A 24739-nucleotide genomic window follows, 5' to 3' on the forward strand; every position below is an offset into this window, starting at 1 on the left:
TTATCATTGTCCTTCAGTTCTATTGAGAATGGCAACATGACAAATTACTCATTAAATAACTGTTTTTAATCCACCATAAGTCAGTAATTTTTTTTTCCTGGGGCTATTAGTCCACATATATCAGTAAGCCAAGATGATTAGATTACTCCCCTTTCTAAAGCAAAGAAGTGTAAGAGCTAAATAGGAACTGGTGTTTAGAATTTACTTTTGTGCTCCTTGAAGACATTTGAGTTAAAACCTCCAGAGGAGACCCCAGAGGTAATTGTTTTTCTTTAACAAAACAATTATTCAACTATTTAAAACTACTGAGAAGATTTACAGACTAAACAAATGTAATTGGGTCCAGTTTATACACATTTTTGCTAATCCCTTTACAAATAATACTGTAGTTAAAAAAGAGAATCTGCAATAAACATTGTCTAAGATCTCTGGGTATTTCCAAAATAAGTTTTGCTTCTGAAGCTTGCTATGTAGCAGAAATCGTGCAAGTTCCTCTAAATGGAATGAAGTTTGTGCTTTCTAGCAGGGATGAGTAAGGTATTTTCTGTATGAGATTTCTTTGCACAAGCCTGGAAATAAAATTTTCATTTAAAATGATTTAGTGTTGCTTAGAAATAACATCTAGTCAGTGCAGCTTTTCCAAGTAAGGAAATGTCTAACTGAGGAACACACACTTCACCACCATATCAGCAGACCCCTTAGAGTGATGGCTCCACATGAACTCCTTTCTGCCTGACTAGGCAGACGAACTTTTTCCCCTCATGTTGTAGCATAAATTTCTGAATGCAGACTCAGCAACAATGGTAGATATCCAGTACTGGTGCATTACATACAGGTTAAACACAAAGACCTCTATGAATTGTGGGAAAAATGCAATAATGCTTTGGTGACCTCATGTCTCAGACTGTAGAAGAGGGCAAATGAACACTAAAGAACTGAGTTAGTGAGTAGTAAGGACTTGTGACTTCTTGCTCCTTTCATTGCTTTCATTTTCTTTTTCCTTTTTAAATCTATAATTAATTCATGCAAATTGTATTAACACTTGGTGGAAGGTGTTGAGGTTTCAAACCATTCCTTTCCCAGCCAGGTGCTAAGCCAAAGGTTCAGGTTCTCTTTTACCCTCTTTCTCTCAGTACATTTCACATTTTTGGTTTCTGGGTTACACAGATTTCTTTAGGCAGGTGGAAACTGTGCTGCATAAGTACTGTTGGGGCACTTTTCTGGAGCAGCTTGAGCCATCCTCTCAGATGAGAGCACTAATCAGGGGGTCCAGTGTGAAAAGTGGACCTTTTTACTGGTACCTGTTCATTGAATCTGTGATCGGTTTCTCTGTTTTTCTTCTGATACCTAAAGTGTTTTGTTGCATTTATAATTAAAAACTAGATACCAAAAAAGAGACAGAATTCCCAAATGAAGGGTCTCTAAAGGCTAGCTCGGATGATGTATGCGTACTATGGAGCGGACTGAAGTATGTAGGTACTGATGTTTTGACACAAAAATTCTCCAAACTCGAAGCTTTTCTCTAGGCTTGCACAGAAGTGCCTTTGTCATGACTGCTGAGCGACAGAGGACCTAGGTGACTTGTGGGCTCCAACAGGGTTCATATGCCAGTTGTGTTTTCAACCGTCTTGCCTGAGGGCCTCAGTCTGGTAGGTGCACGTAGAGTGTGTCCTCTCGATTGGAACCACATAAAACACTGCAGCAGCTTCTGCTTCCCCTCCAAACACTTCTCATGGCAAGTTGTTCTCTCACTATCCAGATCTCTGTCTGCTGTCATCAGACTACCCCAAATGCCACGTAGTCTATATTTAACTCTCTTTGGAACAGTCCTGAAAGTGAGTACTGTATCCCATTATCAACATGTTCACAATTTACTGCCCCAACTACACAAGCAGGAGTGCGACTATTCCGTGTACATCCTGGTACAAAGGGTCTCTCAATTTCTTTTTTGTACTGTGGCACAACTACAACTTCACTGTGGTGTATGTGATATATGCTGGATGTGTAATATACACTGAAAAAAGATGAATCCAGAACCAAAACTCTCCTCATTGTGATGGCAAAGTCAATAGATCATCAATATCTTTCGGTCCTGAAAGTCGTCTAAAAATTCTGTCCAGTGTCTTTTAGAAAAAATCTTATGTGAGATGCTATTCAAAATAGACCTATTCAATCTTGTTTTCAGAATTGTCACCCATTACCAGAGAACATCGGGCATACTGTCTCTGAAAATGTCAGATTCTTTTTTTTGGTCTTTGGTACTGCTTTGTTTTGAATACTTGATTTGTTGATTTTTTATCCTGTTATTGCAATAGTATATTTAAAAACATTATAGGTTGGAGCATAATATTAAATAAGAACAGCTTATATCTGTGGCATGTACACACTGTGTGGTATGTATAGGAAAAGCAACAAATACATGTGGATATCCAATCCTTAAAGAAATATATTCAATACGGTACTCACATGAAATGAGCTCATTGTCAGTTGAATGAAAAGTCTTATATGTCTTGAAAGACCTTCCACCTGTTCATCCGTGATGAAGGTAAATACAAATTCATGGATCCCCAACAACGGAATCAGCACAAGCGTAGATCTTGCCAATCTTAAAAATAAAATAATTGATTACCGTATTTCTCAACATCCTTAGTGCAATACAGAAAATTTGGGCACATGGAAATGATTCCAGAAATATTTGCTCAAGACCACCTGTGGAATGATTCAACTTAGTATTCTGAAGACAAAATCCCAGATTTGAATTTTGGAGTACGCTATCAGAAAAGTGTACAGAATGGAATCCTGGCTTTGGGTTTAGAAGAGAAAGTTAGGGATAAGAAATTGGACACAGAAGCCAGTATTATCAAAATTTTGCTGCTAGATAACAGCATAAATATTTATATAGCTAAATATAAGTGTTCTGTTACCAGGGTTCTCAGACCTTTCTATCCCTTCTGAAAACTGAAGAACCTCTGTGTGGCTGCACAAAAAATTTTTATGATTCTGTTGGAAATTTTCTAGCTTTTAAAACTGCAACCAGAATAATTTTAATGGAAGGGAACTTTAACAACAAACATCTTTGCATGAATGAAAGAAGAGATATCAAAAGAGTGAGTTCTGAGAAAGACTTGCAACATGAAGAATTTCAGTTTGAATCTTTGAAAGTTTAGCAAAGTTTTAAGCAGTATAAAATAGAATAAAATGCAAAACATCAGACAATGTAAAATATAGGCACTGCTGCATGTGATTATCATCACAACAATCTTTCTGCAGTAATCTTGAGACTATAGGTGAGATTTAGGGCTTTGGATTTTGGAGGAAAATGGAAATAGGCTCCCTGCTCATATAATGAAGTTAATACTGTAACGTCCATTCCCCGCCTGCCCTTGCTGCTGCCACACAGTCGGAAAATGTTTGTACAGAAGCCAAAGGCATGATGGTCCACTGAAACTCTGGCCAAGAGAGTCATACCAGGGACTTGCAAGAGTGCAGGTTAAGGATAATGATATGATTTGCATTTACAAGAAGGCCAGGGACACTCTTCAGTCAGGACTGTCTATGTCTATGAGCAAAAGGTAGCTCAGGTATGCTAACGTCATCCAGGAATGTCCCAGAGATCTCCTGGACCTCCCTTTCTTTTGAAGGCACTTTGTCACACTCAAAGAAAACTGGAACAGTGAACCCCACTGTTACAATAGTAGAGGCTGTTTGTGTACAGCGAGGATTCCTGAGATCTTCTAGCACTGCAGACTGCTTGAGAAAATGCCCACAAAAGCCAGGATACAGGCAGTGATCTGTCTTTTCCACTCAAATATGAAGATACAGTTTATGGAGCCTGGTTCCCCAGATGGTTTTCATATGTCCTACTCTGAACATCTGTTATATTTTGTGCCTTTGTTGGTGGCATGTAAATACATAGTCTACAGGGCACACTAGGAACTTTTTGAACCTTTGAAAGTAAAAAGGGCTAGGACTTCTTTGTTATTTATTACATACCTGTATTTGTAATCATGAAAGCTCATTTGCTGGGCTTTTAGTTTGGAAATCAGCAACTTGAGAATTTTTAGAAAGATGCCAAAATTAACCTTGAAAGAAAATACATATTGGTTATTTACAAGAAATACTATAACACTATTTATATAGATTTTATAGAAATATAAAAGTGATATTAATTACTTGTAAAACCAAAAGCCCTATGTAAAAGAATTTTATATATATATATAAAGGTTGTAAAGTTAGGAAACTCGGTATTGTCTTATTTAAGCCCCATGTATGTATACATTATGATACATTATCTTCCATTACATGTTTACATTTTAACACAGAGTTGTGCTTCATTTGGGGAGCTATTTTTCTGTCTTCATTTGATGTGTAGATATTAGTGTTCAAAATCTAGTTCTGTTGAAAGAATCATACACTTTTCAGGTACATTTTTATGCTGTTTTCCATGAAGGTGCATAGCCATATCTTTAAAACATCACAGGGAGATGAGGGGATACTATTCCCTTTAAAAAAACTGAAAGCTTAAGCATAAATAGATGGAAGTCCAAAGTGTAAAAATCTCGCCAATTCAAGGTGCTTTGGTTTGATTTTTTCAGAGTTTTTAGCATAATTATGTCACAGAATTAAAGTATCATGCTCGTTACTTTAGCTGCAGCTGCAAGTGTTCAGCCTTCTCCTTTGTCTGGGCTGTCTGGACATTCAGAAAGCGAAAACCTGAAGTTCGTAGCCAGTTGTGATATTTTGCTTAATAACTTGTCTAGCATTGCATATGAACCTGAGGACAGAGACAGAAGTGGCAGTTTTCTGAGGCAGCGTTAAACTGCCTTAAGCCCAGGACCATCCTTTTTCTTCACGAAGTCCCTTCTTGCAAGTCACACATCTCTTTCATTTAGGCACATGTCTTGCAGACAGTGCTTTCCCATGCTACTCTGTAGCAACAGTCTATCCTGTGGGCAATTCTTTTGACAAGTTAGAGAAGATAAAGCTGTGTGCATGCATAAAGGGGCTGAGTTACATTTAAACGGACAACTTTACTTCTGTCTTTTTCTAAATTTCATAACTTAAATTCTCCTTTTAGTATAACTTTTGTGTTTGCAAATACAAAGTATTCATTGTAACCAACACTGGAAGGTTTTTCAAAGGTAGAACTAGGGAGCATTTTGCAGCCAAACTTATTTTTGTCAGAAAATTGGGTTTATTCTAAAGATAGTTTTCCACAATGAATGTCTGCTTTCTACAGAAAATATTGATACTTCATTGAAAATGACTGCCATATACTTGAAATATTTTAGGTCTTGATATTTCAAGGAAATGTCAGAATTTTCCTTAAAAAAACCACTGTCTGTGATTCTGGAACAACTGAAATGTTATCAGGTGAAGGAAGGAGTTGATTATGGCTGCATAGATTGGCCTCAATGGTTATAACATATCTTATATATGTTTATGTCAGGGCAGACTGTTTTTTAAGACTTGGATTTCTGTGTTCTTTTGGTGCCTGTTTGGATGAGTGATTTCTCCCCACCACCATCAGCACTTCTGGTCTTACTTCCCTGCATCCTTATTATCATAAGAGCTCCCTCTGTGGAGAATTTGGAAACTTTCTAGTGGTGCTCACTGTATTATAGTACTCTCCCCAAGTAACCTTCTCACTGAAGAAAATGAGGTAAAAAAAATCTTAAGCAAAAGATTCTATGTTGATATACATAGATTTGTGCAGAATTCACTGCACATATAAGCATCAGTGTTTTGAGAGGCTGATACTGAAACTATGTTCATCCACAAGAAATCTCATTTACAGTCCTTTCCGTTTCAGCTCCTCTAGTCTAAGAACTGGATTAACTTGGAGAAAGGGTGGCAACAGAGAGGCAGTCACACTAATGTAAGATACTGGGAACAGATAATTTAATTCTTACTGCAATGGAAAACAACATTGGTCCTCGGATGATCCACCAGATTCCCATGTGTTCATTTGTTCCCCAGCACCTGAAGAATAATTTAAGGTATGGTTACATTATGTTCATACATATAAATTATAAAGCTTAAATTAAATATATATATATTTTAAACGGAACTCAAAAAAGTTTAACTGTTCTTAGCTGGCCTTCAGGAGAAATGCCAGCTTCCTAAAACTAGGAAGACAGTCTTGCCAATAACTGTAATTGTAGGTTTTTTGAAAGATCTTTTGTTATGTATTCAAAATCTTGGGAGAGGTTTTCCTAGACTGCAAACTTCAGAACCATCTAGCAAACTTAAGTCTTTGGATCCACACCACTGTACATTTGTACCCAGATTTGTCCATGTAATCTTTAAATTGTAATTGGATAAGCTGTGAACTGTGACATTGCTCTTGACTGGCTAAGTAGTATGCATACTGTCTCCTTGAAGCTGTCTCCTTTTCTCCAACTCCAACTTTCTAATTTGTCCCATGCACCACTTCTGATTCACTAATTAGCCTGAAATCCTGTGGGACTATGGTTTGTCATTTACAAAATGGCTGTATAACATCTAACTGTACGGGACCATAATTGTGATCCTGATGTGTCAACATAAATCTAAATAACTGTGTTGCTATTCCCAACAAAACTCACTAGTAACCATGAACAAAATATGGAAATAAAACAAAGAAATTATATGTAAAATAGGTAGTCTATGTGGCACCATTAATAACAGCACCATTGAAGACCAGCAGAATGGAAGACTGATGCTTACTCGTGTAAGTTACTTTTACTGGTTCATTCACTGAATACTGAATGCACTCAGTGTTTGTCTTTATTCCTCATAATTAATCTTATTTCCAAAATGACAGCCCATGCCAACTGAGCTCAAAACAGACTGTTTCCAAGTGCTAGTCTCCTTTTCTTGCTCACAAGATTTTCTCAGTGAAGATGTTTGTGCTGACACTTTTGCTTCATATAAGTAAGCAATGGATATGCTGATTTATATGAACTGTCCTATCACAAGAAAATTAATAGAGTCCTTATTTGCTTGTTAGGTTGTTTGCCACTCCAGAACAGTGCTTCTTTCATAGATCCTGCATTATACCTGCAAGCCCTGTGTGGTTGTCTCTGTTACGCATGCACATCTAAAATTGTATGAGGTGCCTATCTTCAGGCTCGTAAATAACTCTTCACTTTCTGCAGGACCATGCAAAGATAAAGAGCTTTCATTTGAGGAATTGTGAATGTTAATTCTACTTCCTGATTTATGCATAAATAAACCTGTGAATTCCTGGAAGTAGTTTAATGTGAAAGGACTAAAATAAACCTAGAAAATATACCAAGTATTAATGGGTGCTATATAATCTTAATATAGTCCAGTGGTCAATATTTGTGTCGGTTACTGTAGAAGGTTTCTAGAAAAAAATAAACAACACAAAACCCAGTATTCTAAGACCATTTTTGTTTGGTAACGTACCCTGTATTCTCTAGTTTTGATCTGCTTATTCCCCAAGGGCCCACAAACAAAATAGGAACAACTGAAAAGAAGAGAAGGAGTCAGTTAGAGCCAAGCTTGCAGAATAGTTCATACAAAATACAGATATGGTACAGCAGTCTGTGGTGCAAAGACATACATTTTTCAGTTTGCTATCTAGATGTTGTACAAAAATCAACCTTGTCCTGTCTTTCACTTTTTGTAGCTCAAAGACAAAATGAATCTCGTAGTATAGTTGCATTTCTCATTTTCAGACACGAAAAACTTCACTACTGATAAATATATATATATATGCATACATACACTGCTGACCAGACTAAGTCTTGTAAGTTCCTGACATTGAGAATTTGAAATAATTGATGCTAGAGGCCTCACAGACTACCTAAGACACTGGTTATTAACATTTTTGATTTGTCAAGCACTACACAGTATTCAATCGAGGAGCGGAGCTCTGTCTAGCTAGTTAAAACAACTGTCAGGAGGCTTGTTTTCCTGACTTACCTTTCCCGGACCCCTTTAAGATAATCCATGGCCCCTGTCCCCCTGTTGCTGCCCCCTCTTGCACAGACTTGCACAGAGAGAGAAAAAATAATGAATTAAAGGATTACTACGCTATTCCAGTGGCCTACAACGTACAAACACACGCTTCAAGCACAAGGCAATATAGGCTACTGAAGGCAGGTGTTCAATTTGATTCCCAATGCAATAATACAGAGACAAGTCTCTAGAGGATATAGCAGAAAGAGAAGGAGATGTGGGTCCCTGGGGTCAGAACAAGGTCCATTTCAGAATACTAGGACACTAGGAAAGGTCATGGAGAGAACTGTGGTGCAGCAGTGTGGGGAAAGGGCAGGATGCAAAATACTCTCAGGTGATAGACCTCTGAGTTGGGGAAGCGGGCAAAGAGACAGGAGGAGTCTCACGTCGGTGGGAGATAGCTTTGGTGTAACAAATGAGTGTGAGAGGACACTCAGGGCAGTGTCATGGACCACTTGCAAAGGGATAGAAACACATGCAGGGGTGTATGGGGTGGTACAGTTGGGAAGGATGATGCCAGAGAGGGTGAGGTGACGTTATCACGTGAAGTTCCCAGCCAGTAGCTGAGGAAGTGCATGAATCTTAGCAGATGTACACATGGTTTGCCCCTCCTGGCTCAGCAGCATGAAGACTGCACGTTTGTAAGTGAGAAGTGCCATATCTCCCATTTAGTCATAATTCTAATAAATATAAATAAGAAACTAATTGAATTAGTGGGAAGAGACCATTAGGAAATCACAGAACATACATGTATGAAAGCAATGAAGGGGGACCTACAGGGTTATGATGATTTTTTATACTATTATAGTAGTTAGGAACTCTCTTAACAGACTGGGCCCATTGCAGTTTGAAGGAATGAAATGATAGTCCCTGCTCCAGAGAGTTGGTGATCAAAGGCAACAAATGGATTCAGAGGGGTGGGAAGAATGAGGAAGCAATGAGACAATACTGGTCAGTGTAAGATAGTGATCTTGTTGTGTCAGCAGTCTGCATGCTATTACAGGAGATATTAAAGGATTCGTGTGGGAGGAAATAAAGAAATCAAGTTGTCGATGATCAGAAGGAGCCTCCAAAGTGCCAAGCACGGCAAAGGAGAAAGTCCAGAGGTTTGACAGTGGACAATTAAGAGCAGTGGTATGATGTGACAGAAACTTTTAAGAGATGAGAAAAGACGAGAATGGATATGAAAGTGAAGGCAAGTAGTTAATGTCTGATGGGAAAGAAGCAGAAGAGCAAAAGGAGAGATGGAAAAAATGGGATAGCATGGTCAAAACTGCAAGCCTGAAAAATAATTCTCACAGCAACATTCTGCATGCATGCAAGTGAGGCAAGAAAAAAAGATGTTTTAGGAAATAAGACAAGTTACAATGAGACTATATGCAGAGATGAATGAAAGGATTAAGGGAATATGCCATTTCTCTTGGACACTGAAATAGTTCACTCTTTGAAGGTACTTGTCTCCTCCCTTTGGTTCTAGAGAGAGTCTAGATTTTAGTAACATAACTTTAATCTTGTAACTGTCAGATAAAATGAACCCTCCCCTTCATTTTCTAGAATAAAATAAAGATTTAAGCACTACCTGAGCATAACAACCCACAGACAGAGATGTAAACACCACTCAGAGCCTGGGCATGAATACCTATGTACTCCCTGGAAACATAAGCCAGTCTGGGATACCTGGGACTCATCATGACTTTGACTGCACAGAGAAGGAGGGGAAATGAATTTTTTAAATGTTCTTCTTTATCAAGATCCTTTACAGTAAGAAACTGGACTTGTTCTGGAAAGAAGATATCTGAGACCAGTTATCTGACACAATTCTGACAGACAAATTTCTATCCAGGTACCAAAATGCAATATTTGAATGTTTCAGTTTCGGCTTTGCTTCTGTCCTGTGAACTTCTGAAAAAAACAAGTTACCCATGATGATGTCTCAATACGTGCCTGGGCTCAGTCACCAAATCTGAGCTGCAATGTTCTAGAATATATCTACACATTCATCTCAGCTCAAATCTGCGAGTGGATATGGTGCAGAAGGGTTCCATATGTAGCATTTCACATCTGCCTTGGGACCTCGATCAACTGCATTTGAACATCTAGAACTGACTTTGATGCACTGTGCTTCAAATGATTTTATTTAGTTTATTTAGCATTTCCTTATCTCCTCGTCATAGGTATTAGCTACCTATTTCTGTCAAATTTTTTACTCTGTTAACATGGTGGATTTAAACTTAGCTTGAAGGTTGATATTTCTATTTCAGGTGTGAAAAGAAACCTGTTTTTTCGAAGTATGCACTAAGACATGCCTTTCCCCTTTGTGCATGCTTCCCCAATTAAAAGCAACGTTTTTCTTCCCAAAGCTTCTTTCTTTTCTGTTGTCAAAATGTATAGTTATGCCTTACAATGAAATAGCTTTAATTTAAATAACAAATCAACTTTTTTTAACATGAGAAACATAATCTTTCCAAGGTCACAGTGCTTGCCTTGCATGTGTGGACTGACACATGCCTCTGTTTAATCACTGCTCTGTAGGCTCAGCAATAAGTGTGTTTTAAAACTGTTGTAGTGTAGGTTAATAGAGAAGGATCTTCATTTATCAGAAGGTCCCCAGAAATCCTCAACACCTCATGAGCCTAGATGAGAACAGCCTGGATTTCCTAATTTCCAGAGAGATACCAATATTTATCTGGTCTTTAAAGAACCAAGAGGTACAAGGTGCTGACCAGTGTATTAGAATACTGCTATTGGTACTGGAAGCTAGATAAAATCTTCTTTTCGCTTTAAAATTGCAGATCAAGAAGAAAATAACATGAATGTTCTTATTGTTAACAACTGAAAAAAAAAATTGGCTCCACAGTCAAGGCCAGCTTAGAGTTTTGCATTCACATCATGGAACTAACTGATTTAATACTCCAGAATAAAGTGTGTCATTGCCAAAATTACTGACTTTGAGTATTTTTTAATGATTTCTGATAACATGATTACACAATACACAAAGTGAAGTAATCAGCTGTACTGACATCTTTAGAGTAAATCATAGAATACCACAGAATACCATCTCAACATGCCTTCAAAACCTAGTTCAATGCTTTAAGAGACAAAAAACAGACATTCTTTAACCATGTCAGTATTAGTGCAAGCCATGTCTATAAAAGACAGTTAAGATTTCTAGGTTTTAACGAATCTTTGTTCTTTAAGACTTAACAGATTTGCCTAAAATTAAGTTACCTTTTGTACTTCAACAGGGTTTTATATCACGCTTTGAAACTTTTTTTTGCTCAGGTTTCCTCTGTACGGTATTTTAGATGCTTAAGTCCTATTTTGGATCTTGCTTTAAATGTCTGTTTTTGTTTTTGTTTTTTTCTAAAAATGGTTCTTAGCTAATAAGTTAATACAGTCATATTATGAAGGCAGGAAAACATGCTTTATCTGAAATTCACTTAATTCTAGGTATTTCTCCAGTAGGCTATTTTTTTTTTAAGATAACATCCAATTCCCTTTTAAAAATTCAAAAGAGAAGGTAGATGTCCAAGAGAAGTAAAGTGAACTGTTTTCATTCTCTGTGATGGTTACACAGAGAGTCCATGACCTTTTGACAGCTAAAACTGAAGGACATCAATTACTGTCAAGGAATTTGCCCCAGTTTTGATAACAATAAAAAAAAATTCCTTTAAAAATGTTCATTTTGTAACATTCCAACTGCAATTATTATAATTTCAATCTTAGCTAATGTTCACTTCATCTATTTACATTTGAGTTTAAAGACTCCTTTAAAATCATACCTTTTTATCCAGGGTAAATAATTGTAGCAGCCAGTACAGCAGAGCAAATATGGAATAATTTATTTACAACTGGGTAACCATCCACTACACAAATCTTTTTAGGAAGCACTGTTTCTTAGTATAGATTCTTCCTTTCTTTAAGTGTAGCCTGCACTACAGTCCTACAGTTGTAGATAAACAATTTTACATTTGACGATATAGAGTGACTGGTGTTAGTGTACTAGCTTGTAAACCCCTTAACTGACGTAGGTCATATATGCTATTACGGCCATCTATCCTGTCCTCCTCAACTCAAACCAATGGATTTGAAACAGCAATTTTTGCACCAAACCTACATATTGACTTAGGGTTTTTCTTATCTTCATTTAAAACCTCCAAGAGCTCATAGACTGTACAAGTACATTTTAGATCATTATGGGAATTAGGAAACCTTGGCTTTCTCCTCTCTCCTCTGTCCAGGCAAGATACAGAGTTATGTCCTTTGTTTGAATGAGCTACAAACATAATTGACAGATTCCACATTACTCTGCTATTAAAAAAAGAAATACGATTATTTATGCAAGAAGATTCAAATGCTTGTAACTAACGTTACATAGACTTTATTCCATGAAAAATGCCTGAAACACAGGACTTTAATCATGTAGCATTTCACATTATCCTCCAGCTTAAAACATGCTTTAGAGATTTTAGAAACTTAACTGTGAACTGTGTTACAGATGTGAAGGTGAATATATAAAAGTAAAATGTTTAATATTTAAACATCTTTACCACGCAGATGTTCTATTATGAAGGCAGAAAATGAAGCTGGTGATAGTGCTGTAATATTCAGTGATGACACAGGAAGCACAAGAGTCAAATTCTTCTTCTGTCTACTAGGATATTGCTTTAATATAAAATAATTTATTCACTTCCAGTGTCTGCAGGTCAAACTGAACTGCAACTAAAGGATCATTTCTAGGTATATGTTTACTGGCAACAGTTGACTTCTAAACAAGCAAACAAGCGAAAATGCAAAGTTTTCTGTCTGTCTTCTTTATAAAGTATTTGTCATTGACTTTAAAAATAGCACAATATCAAGAACTTTGAAATTGTTATGCACTTACCCCATCCGATCACAATATATGTCTGCAGCAGTCGTCTTTCAGAGAGTACAGCAGTTACCAATAATGTATGGAGATAAATTCCTTCTACTAATAGCCAAAAATAATTTGCCCCAACAAAGTAATGCATGAAAAACTGGGCAGTCCTGCAAATGATTAAAATCTGTAGAAATGAGAGATCAGGAATCATTATTATATATAAAGGCTCTGACAACATTTTTCCTCTTTGTTATCTTAGTAACCCTTTAAAAGCTACCACATGGTTGTGATATAACTTTATCTCAGTGATGGATCATGCAACATACTATGTTGCTGTTATTTGGGGGGATTTGGGCTATTCTGAGACTAGGGGTAAACCTATGACTAGGGGTAAACCTATGAAGCCATCAGGCTGGCTAATCCAAGGGTGCTTTGACCTTCACAATGTTTGAAGAACTTGTACTCGTGCAGATGAGAGAAAGCATCTGCCAACATATCAGTGTCTGCCTCAGCTTACATTTCAATGTCCCTGTTCAACTGACAGATCTATTTTTTCTACAGAATCACAGGGAAATTCCCTTTTCCTGCTTTAGCATTAGTAGAGTTGTGCTGTTTCCATGGTAGGCAGATCTCCTTTTTAAAAGTGCTTGTGAAATGTATCTGTCAAAGTCAAGATTGTCCTCCAGTTATGAAGCTGAGAAAGAACAAAGATCTGAGATTTTATCTTTACAGTATAAACACACTCTTAGCTTAGTGCTTAGATGTTCTGTACAGCCGATGAAGGAACGGACATTTCGAGGATATGAGTCACCTCTCCTTGAGTCAGACATCTCAAATATTTCTTTCTTGACTATAGAGGATATCTAGGCACCAAGAGATACCTACCTTGCTAGTGTCTTCAGGGAAGGAAGATCAGTGCCTACATGAAGCAGATTACATAGCCCATTTAGGGAGCAAGGCCTCTACTCATTTCTGTCTAAAGGAAGTAAGAATAATTTTTCTGCAGGGCACCACACTGCAGTGACCAGGAGGAAATGGACCAGTCTGCAACATATACACCTGACCAGCAACATATTGACTTTTAGCTGTGGAGCTTTGCTCTAACGTTTCAAGATAAGAATTTGTAGGTGATGGCTTCTTGGTGTCAATGTAAATAACAGTCATGGTCAGCATGAGGCAGTTGGTGATTCACATTGGATATAGTGTGGTTCATCCTACACAACATGAATGTTACAAGACATGAGTGTTAATCAGAAGGCATAATAAAAGAATAAATACCGGAAAGCAGATATGGACTTGACAGAATTTCAGGAGTTCCTGGAAAACCATATTTAGATACTATAGTACAGGTTCAAATATGCAAGAAGTTGGCAACAACAGGACCAGCAAGCACAGAAACCAGAGGAAACTAGCGGATTAACAACTGGTCAGGTAGGAATCAAATAGCAGGAACAAATAGCCCAATTTTGTGGTGGAAGGAAGTTACCAGTGGATTCATAGAGGAATCTCTGCTGGTTTTCAGTCAAAAATAAACTGGAAAGAGACTGAGCAATGAAATGACAAAATCTCATCATGACATGGGGTTTAATTTGCTAAAAGTGAAGGCTGCCTTCAAAGTGAAGTAGATGGATCTGATGACACTGTCTGGCAGATAAAATTCAAATCTGACAAACACCAAGTGAAGAAAAACCTCTACAATCTCATATCCACATGGAGAGTTTCTAAACCCACTGTTACCTCTCACACAGGCTTTTATGGATAGTTCTCTGAGAATACTATCTCAGTTCAGTGCAAGCTAAGATGATGCAATCCAAAGAAAGATTTTCTGCCACTGGGAGGGATAGCTTTTATATGAGAACTATGCTTTAAAGAAAGAGAGCAAAGAGTTTTCAATATCATCTGTCATTCTGGAGTGCAGACAAACATATGACAGTAGATCTGGCTCCAGATGATGCTTCCATCATTTGAGAGATCTTGGAAAGAACCTGAAGAAAAAAGAAAGGAATTTGTCTTAAGAGAAATGACAATGAATCATTTGCTCAGTAGACACCATGATGCACAGTAGTGCTTCACACAGTCTTATGTCTTGAGGCAGAAGTCTCAGTATGAGGTATCAAGAAAGATACTATTAGCTCTCAGAAATAAAAAAGATCTGGGAATCACCACTAAAGGTTCTGTGAAACCATCAGAGCAGTGTACCGTGGCAGCCAACAAAGCTAACAAAATTAAGTTTCATGGGGAAGGCTATTCAAAATAAGTCAAAGGGCATAGTTTTGCCTTAAACAAAGGCACATATGAAGAAAACCTAAAGACGTTAGAGAACATCTAGAGAAGGGTGACTGAAATCATGAGGCAATGGAGCAACTGCTTAATGAGGAGAACTAACAACTCTGGGACTTCAGTTTGGAGATGAGATGGCCAAGAGGGGATATGATCCAGGAATCATGAAAGCAATGAATAAGATGAATGCAGCCTATTATTCATCAAATCTCAAAGTACTAAAATTAGGAGTCATGTGTTGAAATAAGTAGGAAACCAGTTCAAAACAGAAAAAAAGAAGTATTTAATATAAGAAGGGAGTGAACTCTCATGACCTGCTGTCATGGGAGTCTTTGGAGGCAGATAGTATCAGGGGGTTAAAGGAGAGATTAGGGTCAGCAACATTATGAATGTTCTACTTTATTTCTGCTGCCTTCATGCCTCAGTCTGACCCATAAGAAGAAAATATTTACTTTTTTGGAAGTGCTGAACAAAGCTGTGCAGGAAGCAGGAGGCAGTGGAGGTGGAGAGCTTCTGGGGCAAATGGTAAGTGAGGGGTGTAAGTAGCATCTACAACATGTAGGAAGGACACAGATATTTGGAAAGGGAGGGTATGGGAAGATAAGTTGATGTCAGGAGGCCTTTGGTGACAGAATGACTGAGAGATGGATATGCTCTCTACCTTTTGAGACAAAAGGAGCAGGAGGTAGAATGACTCCCAGTTCATGCCAGGTGTTGTAGGCAGGCTGGATGAGAAGGAGACCCTGACACTAAGAATAAAGAGAAAAGTGTTGAAGAGGAATCAATTTATAAATTATATTCAGTAGAAGAGAAGTGTTACTGGTACATAGGCAGCTCAGCAGAAGGTGACACTGCAATGGCTTTGTTCAATACAGACTGATGCATTTCGGAATGAATCTGGGTATTACAAACTCCCACACACATGTGAAATGCTTCACGATGTACCAATAAGTAGGAAGGATGAAGAAACTATTTCCTGAGCTAATTTATCAGGCTGTGGGATGAAGCAAGTTATATTCAATAGTTTTAAGAGGAAATGAGGAGGAACAAGACCTGTAGCACTGCTATGACTCTCCTTGCTGCTTGGGAGAGGCTGCAATCAAAACGTGTTTGCAGGAAGGGAGTGCAACAACTTGAAGGCTTCTACATCCCATGTACATTGGCTGGAGACAATAATTTGAGGGGAGTTGACAAGTAAAAAATGTTAGTGACAGGACAGATGTTTGTGTGTAGGCTGGGGCATCTGCATATCAGAAGTTTTACTGATGAATTATTAAGCTAACAGAACCCACACAGAAGCAGTTCTGTGGTAAGAGATGATTAACATGTTGCAGGAAATTTTGCTGACTGACATGAGTGAACTATATTCAGCCAGCATTGTACAAATGTAATATGCCCATAGTAGTGGCAATGGTAGATGTTGTTTTTCACTTTTCTAGAGAAATGCAAAAAAAAAAAAAAAAAAAAAAAAAAAAAAAAAAACTTATTTTCCTAGTACCAAAAAGCCTTTAAATGATTTTTTTCCCCTCTTAGTGTGTTCTCACAACAGATACTCTGTGTTTGGTAACATCATCTCACAAGGAATATTTGAGTACATTGCATTGTGTTATGCATACCTAAAGTGAAAAAATACAAAAGGTTCTATGTAAGTGCCAAACAAATGCATAGATTTGTTCCTAAAATTAAAGGTGTAATAAAACTGTTGTGCTTAACTGAAGGTTATTGCTTTATGTGAAGTTTTCATACAATTCTTCATATAAAATCAATGTATTAAATTGGTATTGTATGTATTATAATTGTAAGCATGTACAATTGTAATTATAATTGTATATGTGCATGCATTATAATTTATCAAATCAGATAATAGTTTTTCTTTATTACCCTAAGCTTTATCAGCAAAATGTCACTGTTCAAAGTTCAACTAAGAGTCATCTGAAAACTTCCTTCCATATGGCAAACTGTTCTGAAACTTTAACTGTTCTGGCCACCAGTAGCAACAGCACACTATTAGCAAAGAACTAACAAGTTACCTCAGAACTGAAGTAGGACATCCATCCAGTTTCATCATTTGGTCTTTTTGAGTAAGTATTATAGAATACAGTGTCTTTTATAAGAACTGCTGTAGCACGCAAGATAAAAGATGCAAATAAATTCATATGGATGTAGTTTCTTGTGCAGTGAAGTTTTCTGCAGGAGAAAAAACAATGTATGAATGCTTTAGAATACATTTATTTCACAGAAATGAAAAAAACCCTGTTGTATTCATATTGCTGTCATCAATGGATTTTGCTTAGGAACTGCCTTATTCCTAAAATATATGTATTTATGTCTGAAGTTAAACAATGAACTCAATTACATGAAAAGAAGAATGTGCATATTGTGGTCTGTAATTTAAAAATGCACATAAATTTGTACTAACCTGAGTAAAGAAAGTATAAGGAGAGCTAATACAAGGGAGATGAGAGAGAAATAATATCCTATGGTGTACAACAACTGTAGTGTGGTAAGTAATGTATGTTCTTCTTCCTAGAAACAAAAAAGAAAAATAATCAAGTTATACATGCAAGCAGGCAGGGCATGAACACTAAATCAGGAAATTTATATCCAACTTTTGTGTTGCAACGTAGCTATGGAAGGTTTCTGATGTCTGGTCCCTCCGCTTCTTCTCTTGAAATCAACACATGAAAGAGGCACCTGGAGAACAGTCTTAGTTTCTTCGTAAAATCTGAAGGCATTTAAGGTCTCATTTCCAGATTGTTGCCACACAAATGCAATTCTGATTCCTCATTATAGCTAATCACTATCATGGTTATAAGCACCAGATGGATATTGGTCATTTAATAACTGCAGAGATCAGCTCATTCAACCTGTACACACGCATGCAATTCCTATTTGTGCAATGTGAGGACATACCTGCACATCAGTCTTGTGTGTACAATTTTGAGATTCCGCTCTGTCTATAGAGTCATTGAAATAGACTGATTTCCCTCCCAAGTTCAGAGAAAAAAATGAAAATTAGAATTAGAATTAAAGTAGAATGTATCTAGAATGTCTTTGAATGACATGAACAGGACATCAGAGGAAAAAAGGGCACACTCACATTCTTTCTTTCCAACTTGTTTCAGTTAGCATTTCTTACTGCTAAGTTGTGTTTAGATTTTTATGTCTACTTCCCATTTCTTCATATTATTTTTCTAGTTCAATAAAAGCTTCTCTGCAAAGGAGACACAGAAATATACCATACTTCATGTTTGTTATCCATATTTGGCCTGCAGAGATTTTCTTGGAACTTATTTCTTTTCATCAGTGATTTCACTGTTTTCTTTGTTAATTACCCTATTGCTCGCTGCCAGGGGTTGTAGCACTTTCTCCTTGGCAATGATCTGTCGCTAATAAGCGTATGCTATTTAGCACTAGCTGGAGAGCATAGGGAGTTGTGCTTGCTAATAAAAACTTTCTTGGAGAAGGTGAAAGTGCACAGGGAGGGCAGTGTGGGTGCAGGAGATTCCCGTAGCACACCCCTTAGTCACCGTGCTTCATGAAAATAGAAAACTCAGGAATGAACCTAACAAAAAGCATGAGTTATTATCCTAAATATGAGGAACAAGCACAAAACCACATTTAGCACTGGAAAGAAAGCTGGTTAAAGATTTCAGAGAAACTGGCTGCTGTCACACAAGATGAATTTACCTGCTACTTTCCCACCCACAAGTTTACAATCCAGAGTAATTAACAGACCATGAAAAATCTTCAGTACCCATGAATATTTATCACACTTCAATAAATAACTGCAATTTTGGAAGTCCATATATTCACTACATAAAGAGTTTATTAAAATTGTTGTAACACATGAGGATGCCGAACTAATAGTGTTTAATAAAGTACTCAATAAATTAATATTATTCAATAAAATAATAAAAATATTATAAATAATAAACAGCATTATTAACTCTAAGTAACAAACAGCAAATAACAAAGAATTAACAGTAAAAATACTTAACCAAAGAAATTTAATTTGGACATTTGCTAAGCTGAACTTTGTGGCAATAGAATGCACAAGAAGTCTGAAACCAAATAAACTGCATGAAACCAAATAAACTGCATGTTTTACTGTTACCTGAAACGCTGCAGTTTTAATAGCAGCTCACCCTGCTCAGTTGTGCAAGCAGGCAGCAGGATTAGATCCCTTGTTCACTGCTTGAAGCCCTGTCCCTTACTAAGAAGGTAACTTGAATGTTGGAATTGAGCATATGTAGTGGCAAACTTCTTATGTAGCAGTCAGGCTTCTTGCAAGTGAAGCATGAGACTGACATACAGCTCCACAAACCAGAGTCAGTTAGTAATTGTTTTCATTTTATCCTCAGTACAAAAAGCTGAGCATTATCAATATGATATTTTTAGTTTGCTCTTTATGAAGTTCTGTAGAGCTATTTGCTGTGCTGCCAAAGCCCAGCACCTGCCTGCATGCTATGTCAGGCAGGTGTTTGCAGTTTGGTAGCCCTCCTGTCTGCTACTAGCTAGGGTCTGAGGTGAAATTCAGGGCAGATAGAAGATATGGGTTTGCTTTTCATGCTCTTTTTCATTTGAAAGGACCAGTTAATGGCTCATTAAAGGCTAGAAGGCTCAGGAAGTGAAGGAAATTAAGCCTTTGGCCGACTATGGCAATTTGGGACAGACTATGAGATCCTCTCAATTTTAGTTGCTTAATAGCCAAATCGCTGTACTTTTCAATTTTATTAGGAAGAAGCCAGCACATGTGAACACTGGACTCCGAAGAGAAAATAATTTGTGGCATCTGAAGCAGGAATCCCCATCCTTAATTTTTCATCTTCCCCCTCTTCTGAATAAAAGTACAGGTTTCCATGTGGTAATCTAAATGAAATCTGAAGATCACTTTCAGGTATTCAGTGGACATGCTTTATCAGTTACTCAAGAAGGGATTAAGAAGATGAAGTATTAAAACCATAATATAAAACATCATACTTACATTTTGTTTGAAATGATTTCTCTCAGAACACTCTGAACTATCACGCCAAATGTCTGTGGAGTTTTCTCTCGTTTGCCAAATTCCCTGGTCCAAGCAGACTCTGTATACATTTCCTGCACTTCCTGAAAGTAAACAGAGATTTAGTCTGAAAGGTCAAAATAAAGATTTCATTTTTCATACACACTTTACAGATTTCCCCCTTTCTCTGCAGCAATAAAACCTCCCTCCCCACCCAAAAAGGAACAAAAAAGTCTTGTCTTTGATAATTTCTTTTGCATATTTGCTTACGAGAAAGCAGGAATGCAATATAGCAGAAATCAGTTCCCAGTATATACCTAGTATTTACAATAAGCACGTGGTTATTACACCCAAAAGAAAAGTCCACATTTAATTTTATTTTTCCTCATTAAGCTCTTAAGTATGCCCATTAAGTATGCCCAAGCTGTGCAGCCAAAATTATAAGAGGAAGAGGATGGTTTGATCAGGGAATGATCATTCTCTTGGGTTTCAAAACACCTGTGGCCTGTGGTGTTTATGTACTTTGGAGCCAGATCAGCAAGTGGTGCGAACTGGTGAAGCTTCCTTGACTTGCACTGTGTTGTATTGCTTTATACAGCAGAGGAACAGTATGGAGATGCTGGTTGATGTTTGTTTTTCAGCAGTGCCCCCCTATTTTCTTCATGAAGGCTGCCTTCCATTTATATCTATTTAAATTTGAGGGGGTTTTGTTCATTTTTGAATTAGAAAGTGTTTAAGGGTGGCAGCAGCAATGAGAATATCTCATTTCACTTAGGATAGCTGGAACTGAGAGAGCTGTTTCTGGAGTGCAGTTTGGTATGATGGAGCAGGAGCTTTGTGTGGGGACTGCATGTCCGTGCGCAGCGCATCTCTTCCAGCCTGACAAGTAGTGGGACTGTAACAGACCCTCCCTCGCAGAAGGAAATGACTTTGGTGCTTTTACTGTGACTTTGGCACACCTCAGAGAGGTGGAGGCTGTCTTTAAGGACCTGTTCTGTACAAGGTGCCAAACAAAAAAATTGCAAAACATGAATAACTGAGGAAACCCTGAAGCCCAGATCAGGTCAGGTTAGGAGGCAACTTAGGGTTTGTGTTAGTTTCCGAGAACCAACTTTCTGAGCTGTCATTCAGAAACTGCTCTGCTCTGCTGTGGTCCTGCTTTATTGCCAGGTCAGCTCCAAAGCTATTAAACTGACCAATCCCCAACACAAAGGAGCGGAGTGAAGAAAAACACTTTGGGAGATCTTAGGCACCAGTACTAGGGAGAAGCCTGGCCGCACACCATAAACTGTCATCTTTGCAAGGGCCAGTGAGGAGGCTGACTGTGCGATTGTGCCTGAGGATTCAAGAGCCAGGAATGGAGACTAAACTTTACACAGACTATAACTGGAGTGGTCACTTACTTTGTCCAGTGAAAAAAATCCAAAGATGTGTGTCAGATGTGGTCAGAAAGCCAATCTGAGTTCTAGGCTGTCTTAATTTTTAAGTGCTCAGACTTGGCAATGATGATGAGCCATGAAAAATCAACCTTGGGCTTCAGAGCATTTCTAGTCCAGTCCTGCTGTGTCCCAGGACAGACAGACAGGTACCCCAACCCCAGCCTTGCAGAATCCCTAAGACAGCCAGACAGCAGAGCTTTCTGTAATGCTTCTCCAGAGGTGCTGCAGCATGGATGGGAATGCCAGATGATGCTGTAACTGAAGTTTTCCCCACTGTGATCACAGTGAAAAGTTTCATGAACTGGTGCTATGTCTTACATCTTGTATTTGCAGAAATTCAGATAGAAAAAGGGAAAAAAGGAGTTTTTATTACATGGAGGGAAAGGAGATGCTAATATGCTATTACGAAGAGCTGAATTTGTTCCAAACAGTAGAGAGAAGCAGATATTTGGGAGAACAGATACAGACTGGGCCTCTTTCTGCTTAGCAGCCCAAGAAAAGGCAAATGATGAAATTTCAGAACTAGCTATTTATTCAGTTTAACAAATCACTTATGGGAGTGCTGGAGAAAGCTAGGATAAGCAGCCCACAGCAGTCTCCCATAAACTAAAGGGCTTAAACATCCTGGTCCTTATAGGTGATTTTAGAAAGGTGACTAAGAAAGCAGGTTATGTAGCAGGAAGAAGAATCTCTACCCGCTGCTGGTAGGAATGCCCATCCTTTTATTTTGGAGAAAGGGAAGGTTGTTTGCTCTTAGACAGTTTCACTCCTGCACATGTTATTCTTTTTCCCTTGCTTAATACTTCCCTGCTTCAGTCTGTCCAAGAAAACATTGTTTGGAAAGCCCATTTGTTCAATTCACCACTTGCTGGTGGTGCAGTATGGCCTGCTGGAGGCCTGGCTGCTCAGACACCTTTGTTTGGCTATTGAACTTTTCTGGCTGAAAGCTTCATTTTTGGTTTCAGTGGAGACCCCAGAAGTTGAACTCCAGAAGCTGAACCTCAAATCTGTTGCTGCCAATCAAGGTCGGGCAGTATGCTTACACGTTCTTGGAAATGTTCATTTGTAGTGGACAATAATGGAGTTGTAATAAGCACAGATGGAGAGAAACGGATAAATAAGGTCACAACTAAACATTGAGAGCAAGTCTGTGCCTCACGTCAGGAAAGCCGTGAGACAGGAAAGCCTTTAGACAGTGGAACACTGGGACAGCAGAGACCAGCACCACTTGTCCCTTAGCTGGATTCCCAGCAACTCCAAGAAAAGTTACCGCTTTCACATTACCGTTTTCCAACCATGGCAAATATGAAGGACAAGGAACAGAGACTTTTCCTGGGGGTGAGTAAGGCCAGCAAACAAACTGATCAAATGTCCCATTACAATGCATTCCTGGGGAAAGAACCAAATAGATGTTGTTTTACAAAAAAACATTCAACCAATGGATAACTATGAAAAACACCGTGTACTGTTCCAGGTAACCTGCAATCACGTGGGTTCATTCTGTGTGGAGTGGCTATGACTCCTGTCACACGGAGAGCTGTGCTCTGGCAAGCAATGATTCAAAGACCATTTACAAGATGTAATAGACAAACTGCATAAATTCACAGTGCAATGCTCTATGCACAGTGCAAAAAGGGCTGTTACCTCTTTTCCATCAACAGGAAAGAAGAAGGATTTATGTGCTTCATTGGGAGCTGAGGGCAGAGCTCAAAATCATCCCGAGGCATCCTTTGTTCCAGTATAACACATACATGCAGACGTGTTTTCACTTCCTATCTTGTTACCTGCCAGAGACTTTTTGCTTGTAAACGGAAGATGTTCCACCTTTCATGACCTCTCTGACACCAGTTCTCAGTACAGACCATTGTCAACTTCCCTGATACTGATTGCCTGGTGCCCTACTTCCTGCCTCAAACTGTTCAGGACACAGGGATGATGTGTTCCACGTAAGCCCCTAAACTATTGAGATTCCCAGATTCTCAGTTCTCAGCATGGTAATACGTACTGGCAGAACTGACTTTAAACATTACTGATAGCATCCACCTTTTGCAGATTAATGTCTAGAGAAGTACTCCAGGACATGATTCACATAATTTTTATCGCTCTCTTGTGAGCTGATGGAAGCTGAATCCAGAACCTCCATGTTCCCAGAGAGTGGTAAGGGGAAGTTCCACACCCTAGATTGCTTCTGTTTTCATCCAGTGCCTGTCCAATGTAAAATACATAAACATTAGAGAGAACTGGGACTGGAATTCAAATCTTCCCCTAGCTATCATGAGTAACTATGTAATGCATCAGCTTGAACAAGGGTGGGAGAGGGTCTCCTATCACCTCCAGGATAGATAGTGGCACAGTGGTTAGCATGAGTTCCTGAAATACTAAATTTCTTATTCCGTATTCTCCCAGACTGAAAACAAGACAGAACATCATCTGTCATTAAGTGCTCTAATGCAAATGGTGGTATCCTCTTCTCTGAAGATATGTTAAAAGTAATGAGAGATCCTGTCAGCTGTCCTAATTTTGACACTTCAGGATCAAAACCGGGTCTAAATCCCAGATTCAGGGAGGTGCCTAACTATATACCTGAGTTAGACATCTCAGCCTAAACAGACTCTCAGTTTTATGCTAAATTTGCTCATTCAAAACTCTGGCATATTCCAGTGCTAGTCTAGCTGATGACTGAGTCCCACTCCTCCTTCGACATCTTGGTGCTTTCCTAGAAAGTGATTCTATGCCAAATGGTGCTGTCTCCTGTTACAGTCTCACAGCCTCAAAGGAAAGACAGAAATTAACTACTTAGTTTTACTAGAGTTATATGATGTGCTAATACATGACATTCTTACAATGAAATTGAATACCATTGTTTTGAGAGATCTCAAAAGGATGTACAGAAAGGATGCATCAGCATTGTCTAGGCTCTTCCACATCAGCTTTCTAACTTGAGGCATACTGCTTTGCTAATTATTTTTTTCTCTTTACCCGAGACATGACCTTGGAGAAATCCAGCTGCATGACATGATATGAAGTAAATGCAACAGGAGAAATCATGGAAGCCAGAGCTTAAGTTTGTAGGAGCCTTTATGATTTTTGAGGAGAAGGGAAATGGGATGAAGACAATGAACACGAGTCAGCTAAGAGTTAGGCTAGGCTAGAAGTAGAGAAAAGAAGCCATAAATGGTATTTGCT

The 24739-nt window shown here is 38.3% G+C and overlaps 1 protein-coding gene across 1 annotated transcript in view; it reads right to left on the reverse strand.

The window, feature by feature from the left end:
• GLP2R (glucagon like peptide 2 receptor) overlaps positions 1 to 24739 on the reverse strand; it is a 43113-nt gene that overhangs the window by 9531 nt on the left and 8843 nt on the right. The window contains exons 3-11 of the mRNA XM_026113211.2: positions 22838 to 22942; positions 20097 to 20218; positions 17529 to 17635; positions 17140 to 17296; positions 12854 to 13013; positions 7414 to 7474; positions 5913 to 5982; positions 3994 to 4082; positions 2467 to 2605 (exon numbers count right to left, since the gene is read on the reverse strand). Of these exons, the coding sequence (XP_025968996.1) occupies positions 2467 to 2605; positions 3994 to 4082; positions 5913 to 5982; positions 7414 to 7474; positions 12854 to 13013; positions 17140 to 17296; positions 17529 to 17635; positions 20097 to 20218; positions 22838 to 22942 (1010 nt within the window). The remainder of the gene's footprint in view (positions 1 to 2466; positions 2606 to 3993; positions 4083 to 5912; positions 5983 to 7413; positions 7475 to 12853; positions 13014 to 17139; positions 17297 to 17528; positions 17636 to 20096; positions 20219 to 22837; positions 22943 to 24739) is intronic.

This window comes from Dromaius novaehollandiae, chromosome 18, assembly GCF_036370855.1.
Source record: "Dromaius novaehollandiae isolate bDroNov1 chromosome 18, bDroNov1.hap1, whole genome shotgun sequence".
In the NCBI taxonomy this organism is placed as follows: Eukaryota; Metazoa; Chordata; class Aves; order Casuariiformes; family Dromaiidae; genus Dromaius; species Dromaius novaehollandiae.